Below are 27,494 nucleotides of genomic sequence, written 5' to 3'. Positions count from 1 at the left end.
GTCCATTAATTTTATAATCTATTTGGTGTGGACAAATGCCTATAATATATTATCCTGAGGTTGATGTCAAGACTGAAATCCTTGATCTTAGAGTGGAACAAAAGGTTCAGTGGCTCAGGTCTTTGGATCATTAAAACATCTAAAATCATAAGAACAGCAATAACAGCAAAACCAACAGTTATGTATGATGCTATATTTTAATTTTCTGCAGGTGGAAAGCCATGTCCTCCTAGTCAGGCTCTTCAAGAATATCGTGTATGCAACGACCACCCCTGTATGCAACTCTATTGGGAGACATCGCCTTGGGGCCCCTGTTCTGAAAACACATTGGTAACTGCACTTAATGCAACTGTTGGCTGGAATGGAGAAGCTACATGTGGTGTGGGCATTCAGACACGGAGGGTCTTCTGTGTCAAAAGTCACGTGGGACAAGTGATGACCAAAAGGTATATTAGCCTATTAGTGAAAGTGCATATCATTATTGCATACTTGCATATTTTTAATTGAAAACATTTATCAGACAACTGATATGCTTGGGTCAGTGGTAGCATAAGAGGTATTTTATTGTTATTATTTTTGTTTGACCCTTGAAGACCTAAAGGAAGATATGCTTTAAAGAGGAACACACTTATAATAGGTACAACTAGTTTTGTTTATGTTATATGTATTATTCAATATGTAAAAGTGAGCAATGTCCAAAAACACTGAATGTATTTGAATAATCAAACAAGCATTCTAGTACTGATCTTATTATTATTGACTCTTCTCAAATCACATAGATTCAGTGAACAAAAAGGTACTAAACTTTGAATTATAGGGTTGTTCACTCTGACCTTTCCAGAAGTGAGCAGATAAATCCAGACAGCTATTTTGATTGGACTAATTCATACCCTAAAGGAAAATATAATTGCATGCTTTTTATAATCTCTGAACTTGGAGATACTAATTTTTTTTAAAACAGGAAGAAATATGAACATAGCAACTAGAATATAGATTTCAAAAAGGGTCAAAGAGAATTGTAAGTGATGGGAGGGAAAAAGTAATTGACTGCAGAACTCAGCTGTGGAAATTTCTTCTCTAGATATTTATTTTTCATGGGAAGACTGGTAAAGAAGAAAATATAGGGACCTATGCTCTGTTCAAAGTGATGACTGCCATAACCACAGATATTATCCAGTGGCTGAATTTGGAGACCCCATCCCAGCCACAGGAGTTGCAGGTCACCAGGATGGGCTGGTGGAATCTTTGGTCTGATATGAAAAGATCAACCACGTAGTCTCTTTCTCCAGGAATTTTCAAATTGGGAAAATCTAAGTCTTCTTTCTTTCTGTGCCTAGTTTGTCTAAGCCTTTGAACTAGAAACTGTGACAGCCATGATCAGGACTGGTGGAAAAGGCAGGAGAGAATATGCTGATGCTCAGAAAGAAGCAGAAATGTAGGCAGAAAAAATTCTGACAGCATCAAACTCTGGTCCCATCCCTCCTTCCTACACCCCGGCCCTTTGTGGCAACATGGGTATGCCCTTTTGCTCCTCTACCTATTGTGGTCTAATTTGGGTCCCTGTCATTGGCAAACTCAAACAGCAGAATAGTTTCATCTGTAGCCCTGTGGTGAAGGGCCCTGGACCTTATTCATAATTTTGTGTACTTTGGTCATGTGTAAGGAAAGTCCTAGAAGCTCAGTTAAAGAAAAGGAGATGCTCATAGAGTGAAGACTGATGAGATTTTGCCCACTGCTTGTGCCCCAGCAGCCAAGTAACAGGTAGTTCTGCAAATACATGCAAAGGTAAGCATAACTTGAAGCTAAGCATGGCCAGGCAGACCTTACCAATCCTTCCTCCTAAATATGGCTTACAGAGAGCTGGGATTGAGTGTTTTTAATGTGTTTTTTATATATATATATATATATATATATATATATATATATATATATATATATATATATATATATATAAATTATCACATATATATACACATATATGCATACCTTTTTTAAAAAATTATTTTTATGTGGTGTTGAGGATAGAACCCAGTACTTCATATGTGTGAAGCATGCACTCTACAATCCCAGCCCCTTGATTGTTTTTCATTGTTGCAACAATAAATAATCTTTAGTAGCATTTGTCATGTAGTTAATGTCCCGTAAGCATTTCTGGAATTCATGAGTGAACCACACCTCTGGGTAGGGGAGCAATAGGGTTTGACAAGGATTGGATATGAAAGGCAGGGAATCAAGAGAAGTTAAATGTTTATCATTTGCTTCAATAAACAAAGGAAATATATATTTACCATAGCTAAATTTGGGCAAAGGGGGCTATCATGAAGAGCAATGAGTGGTCATACACTTGATGTACTCTTATTGACCCATAAATATTATTTCTGCCCTAGAATAAAGCTGTATAAGATTTATGATGTTTGGGGGAATATCAGTGTTTTTCACTTCTATTTTTCAACTTGCCTTTTAGTCATAGTGCCACATAGATCAAATGCAATTGATGAATCAGTGCGGTTATGGACAAACATGGACTGTAACATTTTATGTCACCTGATTCAGGTGGTAATCTAATTCAGGAGGCTAAACGGAAATGCTGAAATCCTGAAAGGCTTTTGATGGCATTATGCAGAGTTGGGGACTCCTTTATCTGAGAAGGACTGCAGCCTTGATAATGTTTAGTTTTATGACCCAGATTTTCAACTTTTTTAAAAAGATGTTGGAAACATTATGATGGACGTAAAAATAAGTATGGCTTAGGTATAGGAATAAACCCCACACAGAATGCAGTAAGCTATTATTCTTTATAGTGATAAGAAAATTTAGTATTCCTGAAGTTTGATCTCTCTTCCAAGAAACTTTTCTGCTCTGAACAGCAGTTAAAATCTACTTGACGTGAAAATAATTTGTTCATTTCTTAGCAAAGGGGCATTAGAATTGAGACTGACATCTACTGAATAAATTATCACATTTTAAAGGACTATTTGGACAGGAAAAGCTGAGTTATGTGTTCAAAATAGTCCTCAATTTCCTTTTGTATCTAATAATTACTTTGAATAACAATTTTAATAAAGGTTTCTGAGCACAGTTTACTCGTATGTTAACTTAAAGATGCGTGAAGCATGACTGGGCCACAGTGAAACCTCCCATTCTGCATAATTAACATGCACCAACAAATACATTTTAAAAAATGATGTGTGATTACTGGAGGTTTACATTTTAAAGTATAATTCATAAACTAATATGTATTTGTTTGAAAATTCACATATGTGAGACTGAAATATTATTACAGTGAATAACTTCTAGTTTGCTACAGCTTATCAACACAGAAAAATCATTCACACAAATCTTTCCCCAATCTCCCCCCACACATATGTGTGTGTGTGTGTGTGTGTGTGTGTGTGTGTCCTGAAAGGCATTGCTAATGCTAGTTACTCTTTGCACTGTCAATGAGACTGGAGACTTAACAACCTAATTTTGATTCTTAATGTATGTATGTCTCTAAACAATCCTGCTTAAAATGAGCAGCCTTCCTTGACTTCCATCAATTTACTTAATTAAAATTCTTGAGGTTAATGAAATTAATTGAGCTAAGAAAATAATACCTAATGTCCAGTGAAGCATCTAGTAAGATTATCAGCAGTAGAAAGTATTCATTGCTCTATTCTTTCCAAAAAATATGTATTTTATTCTTTTTCACATGAAAGCCATTACAATGGAAGTAGACCCCTAGTAACTTGTGAACTCCTGAGGGTGGGAATATGGGAATAGAAACAGGCAGGAAGAAGAAAGTTTCCTAAAGAATATTTCAGAGTAGAGAAAAGGAAGTCTGTCTCCATGGAATAAATGGGCTAAAATAATGTGTTTTTATCTGTAAATTCATTGTACTGTGAAGCCCAGAGTTTCTTGCAAGTTCTTGCCGCCCTGGGTTGGTGCTTCCGTTTCCATGTAATTGTGTCGGTGAGAAAGTTACCATTGTATGTGTAATAGAACTGATCATATCAGAAAATGAGAACTAACCAGGGCCCAACTGAACCAGAAGTGAGAGCTTGTTGGGATATTTTTGGAGTATTATTTGGTTTTGTTTCACTATTCAATGTTTTTTTTTTTTTTTGCACTTACAATGTCCAAAAAAATAATAATAACAAAGATTCAAACACACGATTAAAAGTCTTCGAAAGTTCCTGATAAGGCACTTTCTGCCTTCAGTGTGAAAACACCTGGCATTTGTGTGAGATATAGTAATAAATAGATCCATTTAAACACTTAATGTATAAAAAGTTGGCAGATTTGCCCCATCTAGCTGAGGGAGATGAATACACTCTGTCCTGGGTCGGACGAGTGATCAGGGAGATGGAGCGTTGTGTGTGCATCTTGTTGATAGAGGCATCATGAAGAATGGCAGGCTAGGTAGCTCAGCTTGATGCATTTCTGCACAGTGCTTATAAAAAGCTGGGGCCTACAGGATAACCAAGAGACAATACAACAGAGCATCCCAGTGCAAGTTCAGGAAAATAAATGTACTGAAATGAATAAATTCACATTTTATCAACAGCAGTGCCAATCCAGGATCAACATGTTTTCCTGAAAGTAGGATGCATAAATTATCACAAAAGGTGCAGAGCATTAATTTGATTACTGACCAAAAAGTGAATCCTTACGTTTTCCTGGTTTTTCAGCATGCAATTCTTATTTTAGAAATGGCTGAAAAAGTTTCCCACATATTCTCCAGGGATTTGTCTTTTGGCTTCAATAGTATAACATAGTATTTAATGATTTATTTACTGCTTCTGATTATACCAAGGAAAGATCTGGCATTTTAAAGATACGGTGTAAGATGGAATTACACCCTCAAGACATTCAAAATCAGTTTATGCACAGCACCTGTCTTGTGTATAGCACACACATACCTCAAACAGCATGAAAGATGTCAAAGGCCATGTTTTGTTCAGTGTCCAAAATAATACAGAAAATAAACTTTGTATTGTTTTGGAAATCAAAGACACTTAAGTTGCTAATAGTCGATGATTTTTTTTGAACACTGACAAGAAATTAAAATGTGTCGATACATGAAGGGATAGAAACATGTAGATAAATAGGAAGAGGAAGTTGAACCCATGAGGAAAAGGTAAACCTTACTAGCAGAAAAAATGAACAAAAAGACAATTTCACAGGCAAGAGAAAATTTGGCCCTTCTCAGACCAGGAATCACTTGCACGTCCAGGAAAGCCCTCAGTTCATTGCTTCTATAAAAACACTGTAAGCCCAGGCCTGACCTTTGCCACTGAGACAGTGAGGCTGTTTCTGTTCACTCTCTCCCTTATGGAGAGTGGACGTTATTTCCGGTGAACCTTTATTGTGAGTGCTTCTAGTAAATAGTCAATGAAGAAGGCAATATCAGCTCCCCCCAAAGACTTTAACACCTACTCCTAATTGCAGTGAAGGAAGTCCTTCAGTATGATCAACCCTCTGTAGAAAGCTTCACTCCTGGCACTCATCTTTCTGGGCTGTTGGGTGAGCTTTTGAAGGAGTGTTTGATGGGAAAGTTTCGGAGGAAGTGGGTCCCCTACCCTGTGACCCTCAGTTCATACAAGAATAGGCATTACTCAAGTGGCACTTCATCACTTGCAACAGTGTACCAGGAGAGGTTGCAGAGGCGTTAGAATAAATGGCAGTTCAATTTATTTTTAGTAGACCTCAGGGTATGAACAATGGATTTAGGAATGATTTTAGTGGGTTTTGCTATCTTTACTAAGCTATGATATAAATTTCCCTTACCAGAGTGGCTTGCTTAAGTGAAACTATATCCTTCAACTCTCATACTCTTCTTTCTATTGTTTCGCTCATGGAATGGATGCATTTGATTGAACTGAATGTGTATTTGTGTGTGTATTAGGAATGGTTAATAATAATGCCACTAATAGTAATTTATTGAGTGATATTTTTGTGGATATATACATTTTTTACTTTTGTTATTTTTATGAAAGCATTATATGTTCCAGAATAGAATAAAATAATACAAAGGGATTGATGATCAAAAGCAATAGTTTTCTAACCATCCGCCTATTTCACTTTCTATCCCACTTCCCAAACAAAACCCATTTTTTTTTTTTTGACAATGTTGCTTTTTCTCTCTTTTGGTTTAGTGAGTACCCAGTTAGTTCACCAATCATAAGTCTATAAAGGTGAAAAGTGAGAAGCCTAGTGCCACCCCTGCTGCCATCCACCCTTCCCTCCTTCCGTCCTGCCCAGTACCACTGTGTTAGTGCCTTATCTATTTGTGCTGTGTCTTATGTCTAAATGGCAAACACTGATATACCCTCTTCCCTATTCTCCCTTTCTGTTGCTGACCTCCTAACTTCTAATGATGTTTTTTTATATTTATATTAATTATTCACATCACCTCTTTGTTTATCAATTTTAAATGGTCATCCCTTGATTAGTTCCCATAAAAGTAATGAGCCTTAGCTCCTTTCTGCTAACTCCATCCATCATGTGGCATTCTGTTTTTTGGTTACATTAGTACTTTTGATTAATATTCTTAAGGGCATCTGTCTTAGTTTGGATGGCTATACCAAAAGTGCCATAGACCAAGTGGCCTAAACAACAAACATTTATTTTTCATAGTTTTAGAGGAGGGAAGTCTCTAGGGTGACAGTCTGGTCAGTTCTAATTCAGGTTCCTGCCTCTTCCAGGTTTGCCATTGGCCTTGGTATTTCTGCACAGAGCAGAGGGAGGGAGCAAGTTTTCTTGTTTCTGTCCTTGTAAGGGTACTAGTCCCATTCATGAGAGCTCTATCTTCCTGAGCTAGTCACCTCCTAACGGCCTCAGCTTCCAATGCCATCACATGGAGGCTTAGGATTTCAACAGGTGAATTTTGGGGATGCAAACATTGCATCCCTAACAACCTTGCTTTCTCACTTCACTTACACTCAGATGAAGTCTCTCAATACCTGCTTATTTGGACAAGAACACCCAAACTTCCACCCTCTCCTACCCCTTCTATCTCCATCTTTCATCCACTGCATCTTTATCTCACTGTGGCAGCAGTGATGTTTTGGAACATTCCTTTCCAAAGCAAAATTCAATCTCCCATACTTTATAGTGTTCCTAAAATTTTAAAACTGTGCAAATGCTTTCATTTTGATAGCAATGCCAGTTGTGGTCTGATGTCAGTCAGATTCTTCTCCCTTAAGTAATCTATTTTTCTTTTTGTATCAACCGTGATTAATTCTTCTCATATTCTGTGTTTAAAATTTGAACAGTCCTTGTGTTATAGATCTGGGGCCTTCTGAGACATTGAGGCAACATGAAGACCCCCTCTTTAAACTCCAATTCTTATGATGAAGTTAGAGAGATTATACATGTCCCTCAGAGTAACAAGAATGAATTTATTGAAGGAACAGGAAAAAGGGAAAAGGGATACTCTCAAGGTAGAGAGTGGGTCCTCTCAGTCTTAATTTTGACTGACAGCAGGTTGACATCAGACTTTCTAGTCTCCCATGTCATGGCAATTCTAGGTCACCTTGGCCCATGTTGATTGGTTCTAATTGGATTCTTAACCATATATTCTTACAGATTTTATAGTTAGAATTATCCTTATCTCCCAGAGTTTCAGGATCTGGTCACAAAAGTCTCCCCTTTCAGGGTAACCTGGGTTCCTCTTATCAACATTATTTTGGGCCTACATTTCTCTTGCAGTAAACAGGTAGTTTACTGAGGAATGTGACATTTCCTGTCCATTGAGGCCAGGCGGGGCTGCAGGTAAATTGCTTCTTAGAAAAGAAAGAATGTGGGGGTCAGCTAGAATTATTCTCTTAACCTCTTGTTCCCACCATCCTCATCTGTCTGTTCCCTAACACTAGTGTTTTCATGTTGAATATTTTGTATACACTTGGTGGATCTTTCACTCTGAATTTTCATCTGTGTGTTGGCTTTATGACATTATAGCGTATTATTTCCTTGTTAGAATTATCACCTCCATTTTCTCTGTTTTCTCCCACTGAAGCAGAGCGCAGCATGCGTAGAACTTAACACATGAACTGAGCAGCGGCTGCCTGGTGCACAGCTTATAAGTACTTCACCTATGTTACGATTTATATATGAGGTGTCTATTGATTATCAGGTTAAAATTGATAGACTATGATTTTTCTATCATAATTCTGTGCAAGTGCATTGTCTTCATGTGCCCTTGGGCCCACTACTTATTTCAGCATATCAGTTTATCATATGAAAATTAAGATTTACACTGCTGTTAGGAGCAAATGGAAAAAAAAAATGTAGGCTGTTTTAGTCAGATTTTACATTGCTGTGATGAAAGACCTGAAAGGAACAATGTTGAAGAGGAAAATTTCATTTCTAGTTCCTAGTTTTAGAGGTCTCAGTCCACCTTTGACCAACACCACAGTTTTGGTCCAGAGGTGAGGCAGAACACTATGATGGAAAGGTGTGATGAAGGAAGGCAGCTCAGAACATGGCAATGAGGAAGCAGAGAGTTCTGTTCACCAGGGACAAAACACAAACCTAAAAGGCACAACCCCAGTGACCACCTCCATCTCTACCCTACTTGTCCTGCAGAAACCACCAAGTTAATCCATATCATTGAATTAATGCATTGATTAGGTTAAAGTTCTCATAACCCAAACATTTCACTTCCAAAATTTCTTGCATTGTCTCACACATGAGCTTCTGGAGGACACCTCATATATAAATCATAACATAGGTGAAGTACTTATAAGCTATGCACCAGGTAGCTGCTGCTCAGTTCATGTGTTAAGTTCTATGCATGCTGCGCTCTGCTTCATAGGAAGCCTAGGGAAACAGCATTGGAAACCCAAATACATGTTGTTGCAAAGTGCTTCCCTGTTTCCTTCATGGAGTATCACAGTTGTAGGTAAAGCTGATTTTTAGCCCTCTGTGCCCTTGGAAACAATGAGGCAAACAAAACTATTTTGCTGTTTTCTGAACTTCATTTCTTCTAAGTGCCTATGAGTCCATTGACTATATGTATTAATTTCCTTCCACATATGCACATCCAATTAATTATCCACATAATAACAAAATTGATGTTTCTAGCCAGTATATTATTTTCAGACTATCATATCTTACTTTCTTCATCAACCTATATGTTCTATAGAAAATGTATTGATTATTTATTCTTTTATTAATGATCAAAGATGCACAATATTTTTAAGTGATGTTTGATGTTTTTTTGTCTCAGTATATCCATATATGACTTTGCATTTTTCTCTTCCTTTTGTGGGATATCATCACGTATTTGCTGTGTCACCTTGAATAATACACTTTTCAAAAAAATTTTCATTTGTTCTGAAAAAGAAATCAAATACTATTTGAATTGATGCTGATGACCAGACACTTATTTGGCATTTGACTTTCTTTAGTGTCAGGGAATGTTGTATTCCTGGTTTAGAGAAAAGTGTTTTGGGTCTGGGTCAAGAGAGTCCAGTGTGCTTTGGGCTCTGCCTCTAGCTGTGAGCACCTGAGCATGTAGCTTTACATCCCTGGATCCTTCTTCCCTCATCTATAAAAGGAACAAGAGGGCCTCAGTATCCTCAGTTCTATTGAAATGCTGCAATTCTGTTAAATCACTTATAGTCCCCCAGAGTCAATGACATAGTCTCTTCATACTGACAGATGTCCAGACTCGACTCGACCGGAAACCGTGCGACCTTGCTTCCTCTCATGCAAGAAAGACTGCATTGTGACTGCTTTCAGCAAGTGGACGCCCTGCCCACGGTTGTGTCAACCAGGTATGCTGACACTGCTTTCCTGTTGCTCTCCCTCCCACCCATTTAATTGTTTCCTCACTGCTGCATGAGTAGAAGGGTGTGGAATGTGCATGTCCTTATCTTCCATTTGTCTGTCTTCTTGAGAACAAGGTTGATAAAAGAGTGTAAATGTAGTCTGCATTTCCAGATTTATCGGAACTTGGAAAGGAAAACCTGTTTAGTTATCACACATCATAATTCCACTGGTCCACATTTCAGGAGTATTCATCTTCTACTAAAACTGTTGTGGCATTTTGAACATTTAATCCAATGTTATTCCTTCTAAATCACCATCACTGTCACAGTTTCTATGTGGCCCTGTGTGCTTGGAGCACAGTTCCAAGCACCTTTATTAAGATACAGTGTTTAAGTACTATGCTTATATCACTCATCAGTATAACCATGTGGGAGAACAAGAGAGAAGATATTAAAGTGTTGAACAAAGTGCAAACACTGGCCTTATAAATTTTATATATTTCTTCCTTTTAGTGGTGATGCATCTCACACCTGTCTATATTTGGAGGGTTCTGGCCCAGGGCATTTGGTAACCAGGTCCTAACTGAATACAGAGGGGTGTTTTAGTGAAGTGACCCTCTATCTTGCAATAGTTCTTTTCCCAAAGCTTATTGCAGTGCCCTGATGAGCTAGTCCATGTGGAAATACAAGTACTCATAATCTGGAAGCTTCATTTTGGAGTTGAAAATTTGGTCCTTTTCCCCTAGTCTCATACCCATGGCCTTTGTTCACGGGCTTTTACCCATTGCCACAGCATGAAAAGGCAAATCCAAGAAAGAATATTAATGCTAGTGCTGAGTGAATTAAGTGGATCTCCTCCACTGGTATCTGGCCTTTCCTTAGTGCTCAGGTGCTCTCAAGCAGGCATGGCTTTTACACTCTTGCTGTGCAGCTGCTGCCAGAAGAAATAGGGAAATACACAGGGAGAACCTGTCAGAGATTTAAAGCATTAGCACTTTTTCTTAGAAAATCTCAGCCCTGTGCCTCTAGAATCTCCCAAATGTTTTTCTATTCGTACATCTATTGTGTCAATTCATGAGAGCGACATTAAAATATGACCAACATCAGCACAGATATAATGGCCCTTCAGACTACCTGTAAGTATTTGGCAAAAGGATAGTGACAGCTCTTGAAGACTGTCATTATTTGTGTCTTGTATCTCAGTGGTGGGGTACCTGCACAAAGTTTTTTTATTTCTGCCATTCATCTTCTTATTACTTTGCCCCAGAAATAATGAAGAAGCATCCAATGAACTTTGCTTACCAACAGAATCAGAAATAAATATATTAATGTGAATTTGAGGATGTAGCTCAGTGATAGAACACTTGCCTAGCATCTGTGAGGGGCCCTGGGTTCTAAGCAACACACATAAATATATATATATATATATATATATATATACACACACACACACACACACACACACTCACACATATGTACATACGTACACATACACTATTTCTTTCTATAAACACACAAATATATATGTATAGATATAAATATATGTTAAAATGTGTGTATTAAGTGAAGAGGAACTTTGAAACCACAGTTTATTGTGTTTATGATCTTTTCTTTAATTAGAGTTTTATTTGTTAGCAGTTGGGTTCATCCTGACAAATGCATACATGCATGGAATTCAATTTCAGTTCATGATCTATCCATTAAACTCTCATACTCTCTCCCTCTTTCCCATTCTCCTTCCTCTACCTAGCAGACTTCCTTTTGCTCATCTATTAATTTATATTTGGTCCTTTATCCATCTGCATAAAGGTGAAGTTCCCCGTGATATATTTATGTCTTCACATAACATTACTTTTTAAGAATTCATTCTGCATTGTCACCCTTACCTATCCCTCTGCTCTGCCTCTTGATCTCCTTCTTCTACATTGCTGACCTTCACTTATGTTATCCTATCCTTCTCTCCCCCTTTTGTTTATTTTACTCTAGCTTTCTTTCACATATGAGAGAAAGCCTTTGACCTTTGAGTTTCTGACTTACTGCACTTAGCATGATATTCTCCATTTCCGCCCGTTTACCAGCAAATGCCATAATTTAATTCATTTTTACAGTTGAATTAGAACTCCATACACACACACACACACACACACACATGCCTATGTATACATCAATCACAATTTCTTAATCCATTCTTCTATTGACTGGCATCTGGGTTGATTCCATTATGTAGCTATTGTGAATTTGCTATAACATTGAGGTGCCTGTATCACTGTAGTGTGCCAATTTTAGATATTTTGGGAAAACACCAAGGAGCATAATGGCTGGGTCATATGCTGGTTCCATCCCTATATTGTTGAGGAATCTCCATACTGCTTTCGAGAGTGATTGTACTAGGCTACAGTCCCACCAACAATGGAACACTTTTCCCTACAACCTTGCCAGCATTCATTATTGTTCATATTTTTTTTATCATTGTCATTCTTACTGGAATGAGATGGAATCTTACTTGATTTGTATTTCTTGGATTGCTAGAAATATTGAACTTTTTTTCCATATATTGGTTGACTAGTTGCATTTCTTGAAAAATTTCTGTTTAGTTCTTTTCCCCATATATTGATTGGGTTATTTTTATTTTGGTGATAAGTTTTTTTAAGTTCTTTGTACATTCTGATGTTAATTTCCTATCAGAGAAGTAGTTGGTCACTATTTTCTCCCACTCTGTAGGCTCTCTCTTCACACTCTTGTTTCCTTTGCTTTGCTGAAGATTTTCAGTTTTATGGCATCCCACTTATTGCTTGTTGGTTTGGTTTTTTTTCAGGGGGAGGGTCTTGTTAAGGAAGTTTGTGCCAGCACCTGCATGATGTGTATTGACCCTATTTTTTCTTCTAGCAGTTACTAGGTCCCCAGTCTAATTCCTAAGTCTTTGATCCTTTTCAATTTGAGTTTTGTGCAGGGTGAGAGATAGGGTGCTAGTGTCATTTTTCTACATATAGCTACCCAGTTGTCCCAGCACCATTTGTTAAAAAGTCTTTTTGCCAAAATGTATTTTTGGTGCCTTTGTCAAATATTAGACAGCTATATTTAAGTGGGTTTGTAGCTGTGTATTTTATTCTGTTCCATTGGTCATTGGACTTTGTGTCTATTTTGATGCCAATAGTGTTTTTGTTACAAAAGTGTTACAGGATAATGCAAGTCCAAATATTATGATACCTCTTGCATTTTTTTAGTATTGTTTTGGCTATTCTGGTCTCTTATTCTTCCAAATAAATTTAAGATTTTTTTTTTCTAATTCTGTTAAGATCATCATTGGTATTTCAATGGGAATTGCATTGGATGTGTATATTGCTTGTGGGTGGTATGGCCATTTTGACAATATTGATTCTTCCTGTCTAAGAACATGGCAAGTCTTTCTATATTCTAAGATCTTTTTTTTTTTTTTTTTTAGTATTCTATAATTTTCATTTTAGAGCTCTTTTGCCTCTTGGTTAGATTAATTCTACAGTTTTTTTTTTTTTTCTTTTTAAGGTTTATTAGGTTATTGCGAATGGGATGGTTTTCCTGATTTCTTATTTGGCTAAATTACTATTGGACTATAGGAAAACTATTGATTTCTGATCATTTGAGGAGTGAAAATAACAATCTCTTCCAGAAACTCTCCCAATTTTTGTTTTTTGGAATGAAGATCCAAAGTGTGTGAACTGATTGAACAGGTTTTGTTGAACAGCCAGGGAAGTGTCATTTCCAGACAGAGTGATATAGAAAAGCCACCATCTCTAACCTGATCCATTCAAAAGGCAGCATTTAGGAAGCCAACTTTGGGAATTTTAATGGTAATGTTCCCCAAAATATTTCAGGCACTTAAAGATAAATATTGGAAAAATGCAGAGGAATTATATAATTTATGATATTGGAGTTTTATTGAGGGTCAGCTTTTGTTTTCCCTTAGTTTCTTACTCGTGGAAGATTAGCATAATTCCTAGGCTACATGGTTATAAGAAAGGAAAAGACTAAATTAAAAACAATATCCTACTGACAGCTTAAACTTGGTGTTGGGGCTATCAAAGTCCCCTGATGCATTCTTAGGTGGGACAATTAATTTTGTTGAGCCAATGCACCCTGGCGATTAGAGATTACTTCTGCCACTGCTATTCCATGTATTCAACATTCAAGAAAATTTTTTATGCTGCCTGAGAGTCTTCTAACTATAACTGAGAGTGGAGGAATCATAGGCATGTAAAGTTTTTGTCAAAGCTGCTTCTTATTTAATATACACACACACACACACACACACACACACACATATATATATATATGAATTGCATTGGATGTGTATATTGCTTGTGGGTGATATGGCCATTTTGACAATATTGATTCTTCCTATCCAAGAACATGGGAAGTCTTTCTATCTTCTAAGATCTTTTTTTTTCTTTATATATACATACACACTCATACACACACACACACACATACATATCTACATGTAAATATATAGTATACAAATAACTATACATTAAAAATTATATATATATATATATATATATATATATATAGTGTTTGTATATTGAAGCAACTTTAAATTTCACTCCAATTTTCGAAGTTTCAATTAGTCTAAGGACTGGCATTGGAATGAAAATAGTTCTAAGTCTCTGTGGCATCTCCTTTTGCTTCCCAACTTTCAAGCCTAGGTAACTCTTTACACAGCTTGGCAGCCAGGGACTAGAAGAGTAAAGATTCAATTTTCAGATTTCTTCCATTTTTCCACTTCATTCTTATTTACCCTCATGTTTAGTTCATACCTTGGGACTGAGATATTATTAAATAACCATGAGTTAATTAGAGGATGCCATGAGAAGGGAGGAATTTTGCAGGAAATGGTACGTCTAAATCAATGGTTCTCAAACATCAGTGCTTCTGAATCGCCTGCAAACACTGTTAAAATGCAGATTAGCAGGTCTTTGTTTAGAAATTCTCTGCCAATAACTGTGGGATCAGTGCCAGAATCTGCAGTTGTAAGAAAGCAAAGCCTCTGAGTGGTGATTTCACCACCCCCATTCTAAAGAAAAATGCTCACAGCTCTAAGAACATGCTCTACCTCAGGGCCTAAGTTCCTTTCTTTAGCTTCTTGAATATATCTTGTTTTTCCCAGGTCAAAAGGCTGTAGGTTGGAGGCAGATGGCTAGAGTTGGATTCCCAGGTTTTCTCTGTCACAGAACTTTGCTTGCTCTCTGCCTCAGTTTACTTATTTGTAAAATGGGGTCACTAATCATACCTGCCTACAAGGAAAGCATTGAGACCTCTGCCTGGCACAGAGTAGGCATGAGGCAGGTGTTTCTATAGGTGTTTGGAGCCCTTGCACCTGCTGTGTGTGAGGCTGGAAAGCTACTCAGCTGTCTTCCTGGGCCCTCAACAAGTGCATCCACTCCATCCTGCCTTTCCCCAGGAATATTGCTTTCATCTCCCAGATAACCCTGGCCCTTCCCTGTCAACCTAAGTAAATCATCTCACAGCATCCTACACATTCCCTTCCTGAGCTCACCATACTTATCTTTCCCTGTTAATCCCTGCTGGATTGTAAATCCACGAATGGAATGTAGGGTCCACTTTTGGTGTCTTCACCACTTGATCCTTTAAACCCAGCACAGTATGGGTATATAGTTGTCAATTAATAGATATGTTTAAAGTGTACAGATGTCCTGTAAGAAGATAGAAAATTTGAATATAGCAGTGGGTTTTCTATCCTTGAGCATTTTCTTCCAGGATACTTTGGAGACTGGTGCTCTAAGACAGTATTACTCAAACTTACATGTGCATACACATCCCTTGAGGATTTGAATAAATGCAGATTCTAATTCAGTAGACCCAGATGGGCCTGGAAATGTGCCCTTATATAAATTCCCCTGTGATTTCTTTGGGTATAAAGCTCTAGGTGGAGTGGTGTTCATTAGAAATTTCTAAGCAAGGAAATGTCACTGTCAAAGTTGTAAAGTGAGAAGCATGAATCTGGGACACACCCGTCAGTAAGGACACAGGTGAGGTCATGGTGGGGTGGAGAAAAATAGTTTGACTCTGAGAAATGAGAAAAGGTGTCCTAGGAGAAGGAGGACCCTGAGTAAGTTGTAACCTCAACTAATGAGGACAGAGTAACTTTTTTACAGCTTTGGTTTTAGGGTGGGTCATCAAAGTTGAGAAGAGGTTACATTCATGGTCCTCAAACTTGGCTGTATGATAAAATCACCTGGCAAATCTCTAAAAAATACTGATGCCTGGATCCTACTCTCAGCTGCTCTGATTTAGTAGGTCCATGGTGTGACTGGGAAATCACTTGATTATATGACTCAGACCAAATCCATGCTAAACTTCTTGGAGAGCCAAGGTAGTTCCAGAGGGCCAGGTGTGTCAGCACTGATTTGTGTCTTAGCCATGGAGGAGCTGTGTCGGGTTTTATTTTGTCCTGACTTGGTTTAGGAGCTAAATCCTTGAGACTTAAAGGGATTTTCAAGCCTTGAATAATCTGTGGCTTGTAGCCAACCATGCTGCTTTTCTTTTATTCTTCCTTATCTGAGTTTCTCCTTAAAGGATTAGTGAGAGTCCCCTATTCTTCTAAGCAAACCAAAGGTCCATCAAGCTCAAACTCTGTTGTGGCCCAATTTCAAAGTCCCTGTAATAAATTAACTAAATGATTAAGAACAATGTCTTGGTACTTTTCTTGCTATTTTCTCCTATTCTTTCTTCAGCCCATAAAGCAAATGGCTGCCTGAAGGATCCAATGTCCTTTCCTTAACAATAGCAACAGCTTGCAAATTGCAGTGTTTCTCAGCCCCATGGAGTTTTTTTTTTTTTTTTTTTTTTTGCCCCCAATGCACAGATGTCTGAGAAGCATCCCTGCCCACCTCAGGCTGAATCTCTTCAGATTGAAAGGACATCTGCATATTTCACTTTATTGATCACAGCAACTGTATGGAAAGCAATATATGACAAATATATGGATTTATGTCTTTGATTCTCAATTCTGTGTCTTTGATCTTTACCTTTATGTTATTATCACACATTTGATTACCATAGCATTGTAAGCTTTAACACATAGAAGTATCAGTTCTCCAAATTATTTGTTCTTGATCATTCATAGTTTCTTGCAATTGCATATGAATTTTAGGACCAGTTTGTCCATTTCTGTAAAACAAATGTAGTTAGAGTTTTAGTAAAGATCTCAGTAAATATGCATGCAAAAAAAAAAAACAAAAAAAAAAAACCCAAAACACCTCTTTATAGGTGACTTCATTGGTGGAGGATAGGGCAATCTTTTGGCCCTTAGTATTATAAAATATGGCTTAATGTACATTTTAACCTTATATAGGAGATCACTACTAACTGTATGCTTGGGCAGTGTCACAAAGTAATTATCATAGCCACTGCTCTCATCACTATCATACTTCCTCATTTTTGCTTTTAATCTTTTAAAGTCTCAAATCAATAGTGTTTTCTAAGATTCTTATCAGGCTGTCTCTCAAGAGGCCCAGTTTATACATTTAATTACTACATGAAATTTCAAATGTATACATAAATTAATACAATGTTAAATAAAAAGTATTGATAATTTTGAGAGGGTGGGTCCTGGGGATTGAACTCAAGGACACTCAACCCCCGAGCCACATCTCCAGCCCTATTTTGTATTTTATTTAGAGACAGGGTCTCACTGAGTTGCTCAGTGCCTCGCTGTTGCTGAAGCTGGCTTTGATATCACAATCCTCCTTTCTCAGCCTCCCAAGCCACTGGGATTGCAGACATGTGCCATGGTGCCTGGCTAAATGTATTGAAAATTATTATGTCCTCTGTGCAGTGACGATTGTACAAAACAATTATCAAAGCATGGGCATTCTTATTTTGTCTATATTACTGGTTTTTACCCTGTACCCCCAGAGGACTAATTGAAATAATTCCCAAATGTGTTGTTCTCTACTTTATGGAAAGGAAGAATGTAGAAGAGATAAAGTTAATAGACTAGAAAATAAAGTGAAACATATTCAAAATAGATCTTCCTATAAATTCCTAGAAACCATGGAGCTAATAGTTAATTATTACTCAGTCTCAATAATTAGAGGATGATAGGGCTCTTTTAACTCTCATCTCTAGGGGTGAGCTCCACAGGAGTGTCATGGTAACAGGAAGGCCAGCAGCACTGTAGGAAACCTCCTTTGGTGGTATCCATTTCCTCCCCTGTCAGTCCTCTCGGAGTTAGGCCTTGAGGCTCCAGTATCAAAGACAGTCAGTGATATGTGTGTGTGTGTGTGTGTGTATACACACACACTTTAAAAAAAACCAAAAAACACTTATCTTAATGGTTAAGAGCATGGATTTTTATTTTTATTTTTTTTAATGTTGTGCTGAGGATCAAAGCCAGGACCTTGAACATGCTAGGCAAGTGCTCTACCACTGAGCCACAACCCCAGCCCTGAGAGATGGATTCTTAAGTTAGAATCCTAAGTTCAAGTTCCATCTTTGCCATGCAAATCACTTGATACATGCTGTTATAATTTCAATTCCCAAAGTGAGAAAATATCACTGCTTACTTCATACAGCTGTTATAAGAAGAACAGGTGGAACTATGCCAGGTACATAGACATGTATTGTCATTATTATCATTGAATAATGATGGAAACTAGTATTGTGTGGCTCTCCTATAGTACTAGGCCCACCACATGTAGGAATCGTGACACTTTACTTTTCTCTTTTAAGTACTTGTGATCTTCTCTCATTTCTCTGGGCCTACTTTTGTCCACCTTGGAAGTAGACAATGGAATGCTAATTTATTCACAAATAATAAAGAATCTGTTGTTTGTGTTATTAAGACATTGAACTTGGAACACTGGCCCCAAAATAATGTTGGAGGTAATCCAACACCTTTTCTTCCTTGGTAAAGTGGCTACAATCTAAACTAAATCTACAATTAAATCTGTTATTTCCTCTGTAAATTCTGGATAATGGTTTCTTTTTCAAAAATTTTTTTGAGAAATTAATTAATATATTAAATATAATATAGTATAATTTATAAGCTATAAATCTTATTGATATATAGCTTATATATGTCTTCACACTTAGTCCTGATACAAGAGTACAGACGCCTTTGTCTTTATTGTGCCACTGGGTGTGCATTGCTCTTTTTAGTCTGTAATTTAAAGCTCATAGATCACTATGTGGTCCTAGTACTCAATAAATATTCCTGATAATTTAGGAGGAGGAATGACAAACACTTGAACCTGTAGAGATTACAGTTCTCAATCACACTTCTGCCAAACTGTGGAGTTCTGCAGATAAAATTCATAAAAGATGCCTTCTCTCAATTCATAGAGGGGTGATAAAATGCTCTTGATTAAAATTTCTTTTTCTTTTTGTCCTCCCTTTTATTTTTTCCTTAAATTATGACATTTCTAATTGTCTCTTTTAAAACATGGTATAACATATCATCATTTGGGAAAAAAATGTTTTTAAGAAGATTTGCTCAGAGTCCAGGACTATCGTATTCTGACAAGTACGAACATTGGGTTAGAACAAGAACTGCTGCTCAGAGCTCAGAACTCTTAGTTGGTGTGGCTTATACTTCCTCAGATAAACCCAGTGATACCTGACGGTGGAAGCATTCTCAGTTCAAACTCCTTCCTCCTACCCATTCCCCTTGTCTTGCTTCTGGATCAGAGTTTGATGTATGTTTATAAACATCTGGAGTGCACAGAATTATCAACTGGATTTTTCTTTACCTCCTACAGTGGCCCAAGGAGATAAACCTGAGCTTATATGACTAACAGATGAGAAACTGCAAGCTCAGAAAGATGACATAACTGTTCTGAGGTTACTCAGCATCTTCTCATCAGAGCAGGTTGAGAGTCCAGGTTTCCTTGATTCTGAAGTGCCGCAGTCTGGCTGGGCACAAAATCAGGAGCCACTCAAGCAGGAACAAACTTTATTTCCAAAACTCCCCCTCCTACCGCACTTCCCCAACCAATGGGAACTCTCCGGGAGTCCTATGAGAGCTCCAAAATAGCAGGCCCAGGCGGACAGCAGGGGTCTAATCTCCAATTGAATGCACATCTTAACATAATCATTATCATCTCAATGGCTTGCTGGCGTCACCTTTCAACCAAAAATGCCATGGGTCATTCCTACTTGGCTATGGCTCTCAGCACTGAAGCCTGTTTTGCTCCCATGACCAGTCATTTCCTACGTTGAGAGGCACAACCTTAGCTTGCCTGTCTGTTAGCACATCAAGAATTTGAAGTCTGGTACCTGTGATGCAGACTTTGCATCTTACAAATCACACACACCATTTCATAGACAGTCTGGACTGGGGGATGACAAAGGAAAGGCTATTTTGTTAGTCCTACTCTGTAGCTAAGACAAATGACTCCTCAAGGTGAGCATTGTGAACACAGAGTTCAAAAGGAGCAAAGTCAAGAAACCCAGTGTTCAAACTTGCTACATTGTCTTGCCTGGTGTCTCTAAATGCTTATATAAGAGAAGACTTTTTTATAGAAAATTCAACTTTTACCACTAAAATTTGGTACCATGAAACAACATATTTTACTTTACCTCACTGCCTTTTCTTATCAAATTTGTGATAGCTGAACTTTATTAATATTATCTTTATTTTCATTTTACTTACTTTTATATTTTCATGAACAAATAAGAATTAATATATTTACAGAGTACAATGTAATGTTTTGATAGATGTATAAGTTATGGAATGTTTAAATCAAGCTAATTAGCATATTGATTATCTCACCTAAATCTAGTTAAAAATAATATATTGTATATTTCAAAATTGTTAAAAGAGTAGTACACTATTTAATTCTTACCTTTACTTTATATAGAAAGAACTATTACTACCCCATTTTACACATGAGGAAGTAGAGGCTTAAAGATAAAGCCCGTGATTGCAAAGCTAAGGAATGTCAAACCATGTACAATCCTAAACTCCTAATCATTTGCTGAACCATCAGTGGGTTCCAGGTACCATGCACCTGGGTTCTAGGTGTTCCATATATATTCATAGAGTGGGGAGTAAAAGATACAGTTCCTGCATTATGGAAAGTTCGATTGAGTGGGGGAAGATAGAGGCATTGAATATATAACTCCCTAAATGAACATGTGGTGTGTGCTATGCAGAAGATTAGAGGGTTATGGCAGAAGATGATAAGGAAAACCTGATTTCCTCTTTGTTCTGAATATCTTTTTCATCATCTTTCCTGCTTGCCCAAATGTTGCCAAGGTGTACGCTCTTGTCTCCTCCATAGAACTTGTCTTGATGCTTCTTCTAAAAATAATCACTTTCCCTTTTAAGTTTTGTAATCTGTCTGAATCGCTTACATTCTAGCTGTTGGGAAAGGTGTTTCATACTCCTGTGAAGAATAATCTCCTTGAGATCTGAAATCTTGCCCTTTTCAGGTTTTATTCCCCAAACTTCCTTAGTAGTAAACTTATTCAAAATGGAACTCAGTAAATCTATGATAAATAAAGAGATGTCAGTAGGAAACAACCCTAATAAACTACTGAAATAGAATTTGGTCTACCTTTATGACTAAGTTTCTCTGATAATACTTTGCAGGAATAAGTGTCATGATGCACAAATATAGGAGACTTAACTGATTTGTGACTATTTTCCTGGAAGACACAGTTAAAAGGAAAACAATTCAATTATTTTTATTTATTTTTTCTTGTTCATTTGTCCATTATCTTATTATTTATAGGGAACTTGTAGGGCTGTCTCATGGAAGTGAAAGACCCTCAGAGTCCCTGTCCAAAGTGACCCACATGAAACACTGGCTGCAAAAGCAAGAGGCAAATTTATTAATACACAGGCGCCTGCGGGTGCTCAGCAACACCTCAGCCGGAGCTTAGGTGAACTGGCACACCGGGCTTTGGGGTACAGATCTTTTATAGGGTACAGTGGTCAGTTTCCTGCCTAGCACAGTAGCAGGTATCTCATTGGCTCTTTTGAATCCAGCATATAGGTCACTTAAAGGGTAAACTGTTTTTCACTATAGGTTCCTGGAAAACCCACAGGTTTACATTCCATTCTTATCTGTCCCTGTTTGCTCAAGCATGTCCTGAGATATGGGTACAATGCTCTTTCTCAACCGGTTATGTGGTAAGCTCATCCGGTACTTAGACCTGTTTACCGCATACTTTTGCTCTCACAACAAGGCCTCAGGTTGTGGGACTGGGGTCTTTCAGAAGCAAAGCCTATTGAATTGAATTTCATTGAATTTCACATTTTAACAGGTTGCCAACTGAGGTAGAGATCACCATTGTCCACAGTATGGCTAAAGAAAATTTAATACAAAGTTTTATGGACGTTGTGATAAAAATTCAAGGCTACAAGATTATAATGCAAAGTTATGGTCATGGGCAATCTTTCCGTAGGCTTTACTGACCCAAGGGTAAAACAAAAATCACTGGAACAGGTTTCTGTAAGTGTGGTCCATGAAAATTCAGCTAGCTCTACATGGGATGCTGGCTACTAGCCCAATAAATTCTGATTTTGAAGTCAGTCAGAACTAGAACCCACAAATCTTCATTGTTAAACAAACTTTCCTATTGATTCTAAGACTCATGAAAGTTTGAAAATCACTGTGTTGGAGAAACATTTGAGTTTACCATTTAACAATAGATATATTTTAAGGAATACATGATGAGCACTTACTATAATTATTGTAATAAGTCTATATTTGGGTTTTTAAGAATCAAAGAACTTTCAGTCACATTGGGCAAAAAGGGACTTGTTGAAAAGTTATAGGAGGAAATCTTACAAATATCTAAAAATAAGAAAACAAAATCCCTCTGGGCATTATAGAAACTGGATATACAAGCAGAAACTCAGGCTTCTATCCTCATCTCTCTGTGTTTGTGTGCTTCCACTGGTCTGTGATGCTCTACAGTTTCAAACAGCAGGAAAATGGCCCTAGAATGGCTACGCAGTCTTCCTCTACACAACTTAACTCAAGCACTCAATATCAGCAGAACCTTCCCTTCAGACTTTATTTACCATGAAAGAAAATCTGGTGTTCTAGTTTATATTTTTGTGCTTGGTCCTTTAATGGCTATCAGCCTGCTGGAGAAGCCCCTCAGGTAGAGACCTATCTGAAAGGGAAAGGAGACAGTGGGGCCCAAAGCCAACAGACACCAATGCAGGAGCATTCCCCAGGTGAGGGCCTTAGGTGGTCAGGGATGTAGGGTGGCATAAAATGTTATACTCCATTTATATATGATGTGTCAAAATGCATCCTACTGTCATGTATAACTAATTAGAACAAAAAAAGAAAGAAAGAACACTTTCGGGAGCCAGGCATGGTCATACCTATTTGTAGTCCCAGTGACCACAGGGAAGCTGCAGGATCTCCAGCCGAGGCAACTTAGCAAGACACTGTCTCAAAAGAAATGACTGGAGGTGTAGCTCATTGGTAAAGCACCCTGGATTTAATCCCTAGTATAAAATGAAATGAGAAAGACAGAGGGACAGAGGGAGAAAAGGAGAGAGGGAGAGGGAGGGAGAGACAGAGAGAGAGGCTTTTTGGTTGAGAAGTAGATCCTGAGCTCCCTCCTAGTTGTATAGACATTTCTACAGGAATGGGCTAAGCAGAGAGGGTCATGAATATTCATCTGTTTCTAATAAATGTTTATAGGCCTTTAAAAAAAAATTCAAGCTCAGCTTATTGGAGGAAATCCATCCTCTTCCTTGTGCCCCACCAGTTCTTCTGGGCACTGTTCTCAATAGGCTAAAGAGCCATTTACTTCTAATGCAGAAGTCACCCTCTTTGTATTTCACAGTTTTAATTTGGGAAGAGAGATATTGTAATTTGGTAGAAATATAGAAGAGGAAAATGTACCTCCAGAGGCTATAAATGCAGTAAAAATAATACCTTCATGTGGACTGGAAAGTGGGAGGAGAAAGCCCTCACTGTTAGCATGATCTGGGCCAGGTATTTTACTACAAACAAACAAAATATGCAGTCTGAGTGTACTTTAATTCTTAACAAAATGCTTCAAATATGATTATTATCAATGCTTTATCATGAGCAGTGTTGTATTATAACATAAACCAACATACTGAACAAAGCAAATAAATAAAGCAAACAAAATAAATAAATGCAAATTTGTTACATGGAGTTTTGTTCTTACACTTGAATTCCAGTGTTATGCCTCCTTAGTTTGCATCTAATAGTTGTTTTTAAAGCACTATTAATTTTCTTTACTCAACAGCCAAGCTACATTACCATAAATAAATCCTGTGGCACACATGGATATTCAAAATGATTTATTGTTAGCACTGTGGCAAAAATTTGTGTTCCTTTAGATCCAATTTTTTTTTCTTTTCAAACTGCTTTTACTTCACGCTGGTTTCACTTTTACATCTCTAGAATTTTCTTTGTGTGTACACTGCAATATGATCCTATGTGTCTATAGAGGTATATTAGTTGCTTTTTAGAAACCAAGGTACCTATTTTAATTAGAAGATTATTTTTAGACTTTCAGTCTACATCCCATAAAAACATGTAATAAATGAGTTTGATTTAGCTGGGGTTTTACCTTAAGTTTATGAAATAATCTTGTACAATTAAAATTAATAAATTGTTTTTATTTCCTCAGCTATGGTCATTTTTATATGATTCTAAATTAGAGTGTAATTTCTGGAGAGTTTTGACTCAGTGGAGTCACTATACAATGGTAGATTTATAAACTGCTTAATTTGTAGTACAGTATCAAAGATTAGAGTTAGAGGTATACATTGGGATCTTGATTTGTCAATTTGAAACTCCAGATTTTATAGGAACAATGAACAATTTATAGATGGTCTCAAATCAAGAAGATACTAAGTTCATTCTCAAAATGAAGAAGATTGTTCTACCAATATCTTAAAGTTTGTTTTTTTTTAATTCAATTGCTGCATACAGATGGTTCATATAGAATATCTGATGATATGTTTTCAATAATAAGGAATAAAATATTCAAAACTGAGTATGTAAGAATGATAGACTATCTTATCACTTGAGATATTCCAAGTTTAAATTTAATTTGCTGATACCTAAAATATGCTTATCACCAATTACTTTGACACCTATGGATAGAAACCAAAGTGGAAATGAAGATGATGTGAACATGGTGACAAGTCCTATTGGAAGTGTGTTTCTAACTTGAGTCAATGATATCCTCTCCCATTGCTGAATGACCAGTGACTACTGAATTGACATTTGACTGTGTTCAGTTTAGCACTTAATTATATTCTGTCTTGAGCATCTTTCTAATTTGCTTTCATGTAGTAGGAAGAAGTTGACTGTGACCTTTTAGATCTAACAGATTTGTGGTGGACTCCTGGTGTGGCTACTTCTCAGCTGTGTTTTGAATTTAATTACCCTCCCCAAGACTTAGTGGGCTTATTTGTAACAGATATAAAATGTAATATCTGTAAGCCAACTTCTTAGTAGGATTTTCTTATGCCCTGTGAAGAGGCTACTTTAGCAATAGTTGATCAGTATGATAATTCCCTCCTTTGTCTTCCATGATGTACTTTATGTCTCCTAAAAAAGTTATAGGTTTTATGAGTATTAAAGCTCAAATCACAAACATTATGAATTTCATCAGCACAGGTGAGTGTATACCTCTGTACGTAAAGAGAGAAAAACACATTTTATAGCAGAGTAATATTAGGAGTTTAGTAAGGTATCTTGAATTCCCTTGCCATGGTATAGGAAATAACTTGATATATGACCAACAAGGTCATACATGATCTTGGACTTTGAAGAGTCCTGTCTTTCACCCACAATCTTTCTTTCTGCTTGAATCCACAACAACTGAGAGAGCAGACGAACATCACAATTTTAGCTGATTCTCAACCCTAGAATTAGACTTTCCTACCTGGTCATACCATGTACTGGACAACGAAAGTCTCCTTGAACAAGCACAATTGTGAACAGAGCAGAATACCTGTGTCTTCTGAGCAAAGAAAGAGGAGAGAGAAATCCAAGTCCATAGGTCCATTTACTTCTTCCAAAATCATGATTCAGGTGCCACTCGGCCTTCCCAAAGGAGCCATAGGTGAGAGAGGTGGAGAGAATCCAGGGACAAGAGGGCTCCACCCTCACTGTCTGGTGCTGTGAAGCTGTGAACCCACACCCTGCCCTCTGCCACTGCCTGCTCTTCCCTCTAGCTGTGTCGATCGATCTTCTTTCTGATCAAGTTGTTCCATCTGGTTTATGCTGCTTCTTGTACTCCCTCCCCTGGAAAACTCTTCTCCCAGTACTATTCATAGATGACTTTGATCTAGACTTTGTTTCAGTTCAAATACCACCACCTCAAAGAGCCTTTTCCTGACTACCTTACTTAAAAGGTCTGTTTCCCCTGTGCTCTCTTTTCTTCATCATTACTTTATACAAATGGTCCCTGACTTAAAATCATTCAATTTGACTTTTTTTTTTACTTTAATTTTTTTTATAATTTTTATTGTTGGTTGTTCAAAACATTACATAGTTCTTGATATATCATATTTCACATTTTGATTCAAGTGGGTTATGAACTCCCATTTTCACCCCGTATACAGATTGCAGAATCACATCAGTTACACATCCACTGATTTACATATTGCCATACTAGTGTCTGTTGTGTTCTGCTGCCTTTCCTATCCTCTACTATCCCCCCTCCCCTCCCCTCCCCTCCCCTCCCCCCCCCTCCCCTCCCCTCCCCTCCCCTCCCCTCTTCTCTCTCTACCCCATCTACTGTCATTCATTTCTCCCCCTTGTTTTTTTTCCCCTTTCCCCTCACTTCCTTTTGTATGTAATTTTGTATAACCCTGAGGGTCTCCTTCCATTTCCATGCAATTTCCCTTCTCTCTCCCTTTCCCTCCCTCCTCTCATCCCTGTTTAATGTTAATCTTCTTCTCATGCTCTTCGTCGTCCCTACTCTGTTCTTAGTTACTCTCCTTATATCAAAGAAGACATTTGGCATTTGTTTTTTAGGGATTGGCTAGCTTCACTTAGCATAATCTGCTCTAATGCCATCCATTTCCCTGCAAATTCTATGATTTTGTCATTTTTTAATGCAGAGTAATACTCCATTGTGTATAAATGCCACATTTTTTATCCATTCGTCTATTGAAGGGCATCTAGGTTTTTTACTTTAAAATGATGTAAAAGTGATAGACGTTCAATAGAAGTGGCACTTCGTACCATTTTGAATTTTGATCTTTTCCTGGGATAGTGATATATAGTTTGATAATCTCTCACAACACTGGGCAAAGATGGTGAGCCCCATCTCCCCATCAGCCACATGGTCCTGAGGGTAAACAACTGACATGGTACAGTGTATCATGTTGCTAACTATGCCTTTCCATAGGTTAAGGGTGTCAAATACAAATTGACTTAGATATCTTCAATTTAATATAGGTTTATCAGGACATAATCCCACCATAAATTGAAGAGCATCTATATTCTTTTCTTCACGGCACTTGCCATTATTCTGAATAGAATGTAAGTTCTGTATTATATTATTTTTTATTGGCGCATTATAATTATGCATAATAGTAGGATTGATTATACCGTATTGATACATGCACATGATTTGATTAATCTCATTTCCCAGTACTTTCCCTTTCCTGCCTGTTTCTTATTATTCTTGAGACATTTTGAATTGTGGCTGCCACAGTCAATACCTAAATCTTTATTCAATGAATATTAATATATGAATATATCATTAATTCAT

At 37.4% G+C, this 27,494-nt stretch overlaps 1 protein-coding gene across 1 annotated transcript in view; it reads left to right on the top strand.

Annotated features, from left to right (window-relative positions):
* Positions 1-27,494, top strand: part of Thsd7b (thrombospondin type 1 domain containing 7B) — an 821,885-nt gene that overhangs the window by 446,361 nt on the left and 348,030 nt on the right. Inside the window, exons 9-10 of the mRNA XM_046463780.2 lie at positions 212-446; positions 9,646-9,761. Coding sequence (XP_046319736.1) covers positions 212-446; positions 9,646-9,761 — 351 coding nt within the window. The remainder of the gene's footprint in view (positions 1-211; positions 447-9,645; positions 9,762-27,494) is intronic.

Source organism: Marmota monax, unplaced genomic scaffold (assembly GCF_021218885.2).
Source record: "Marmota monax isolate L192 unplaced genomic scaffold, Marmota_monax_Labrador192_F-V1.1 WCK01_AAM20220418_F8-fsc00034, whole genome shotgun sequence".
Classification (NCBI taxonomy): Eukaryota; Metazoa; Chordata; class Mammalia; order Rodentia; family Sciuridae; genus Marmota; species Marmota monax.
The sequence above is the reverse complement of the archived record's forward strand: the minus strand, read 5'-3'. Positions and strand labels throughout refer to the sequence as shown.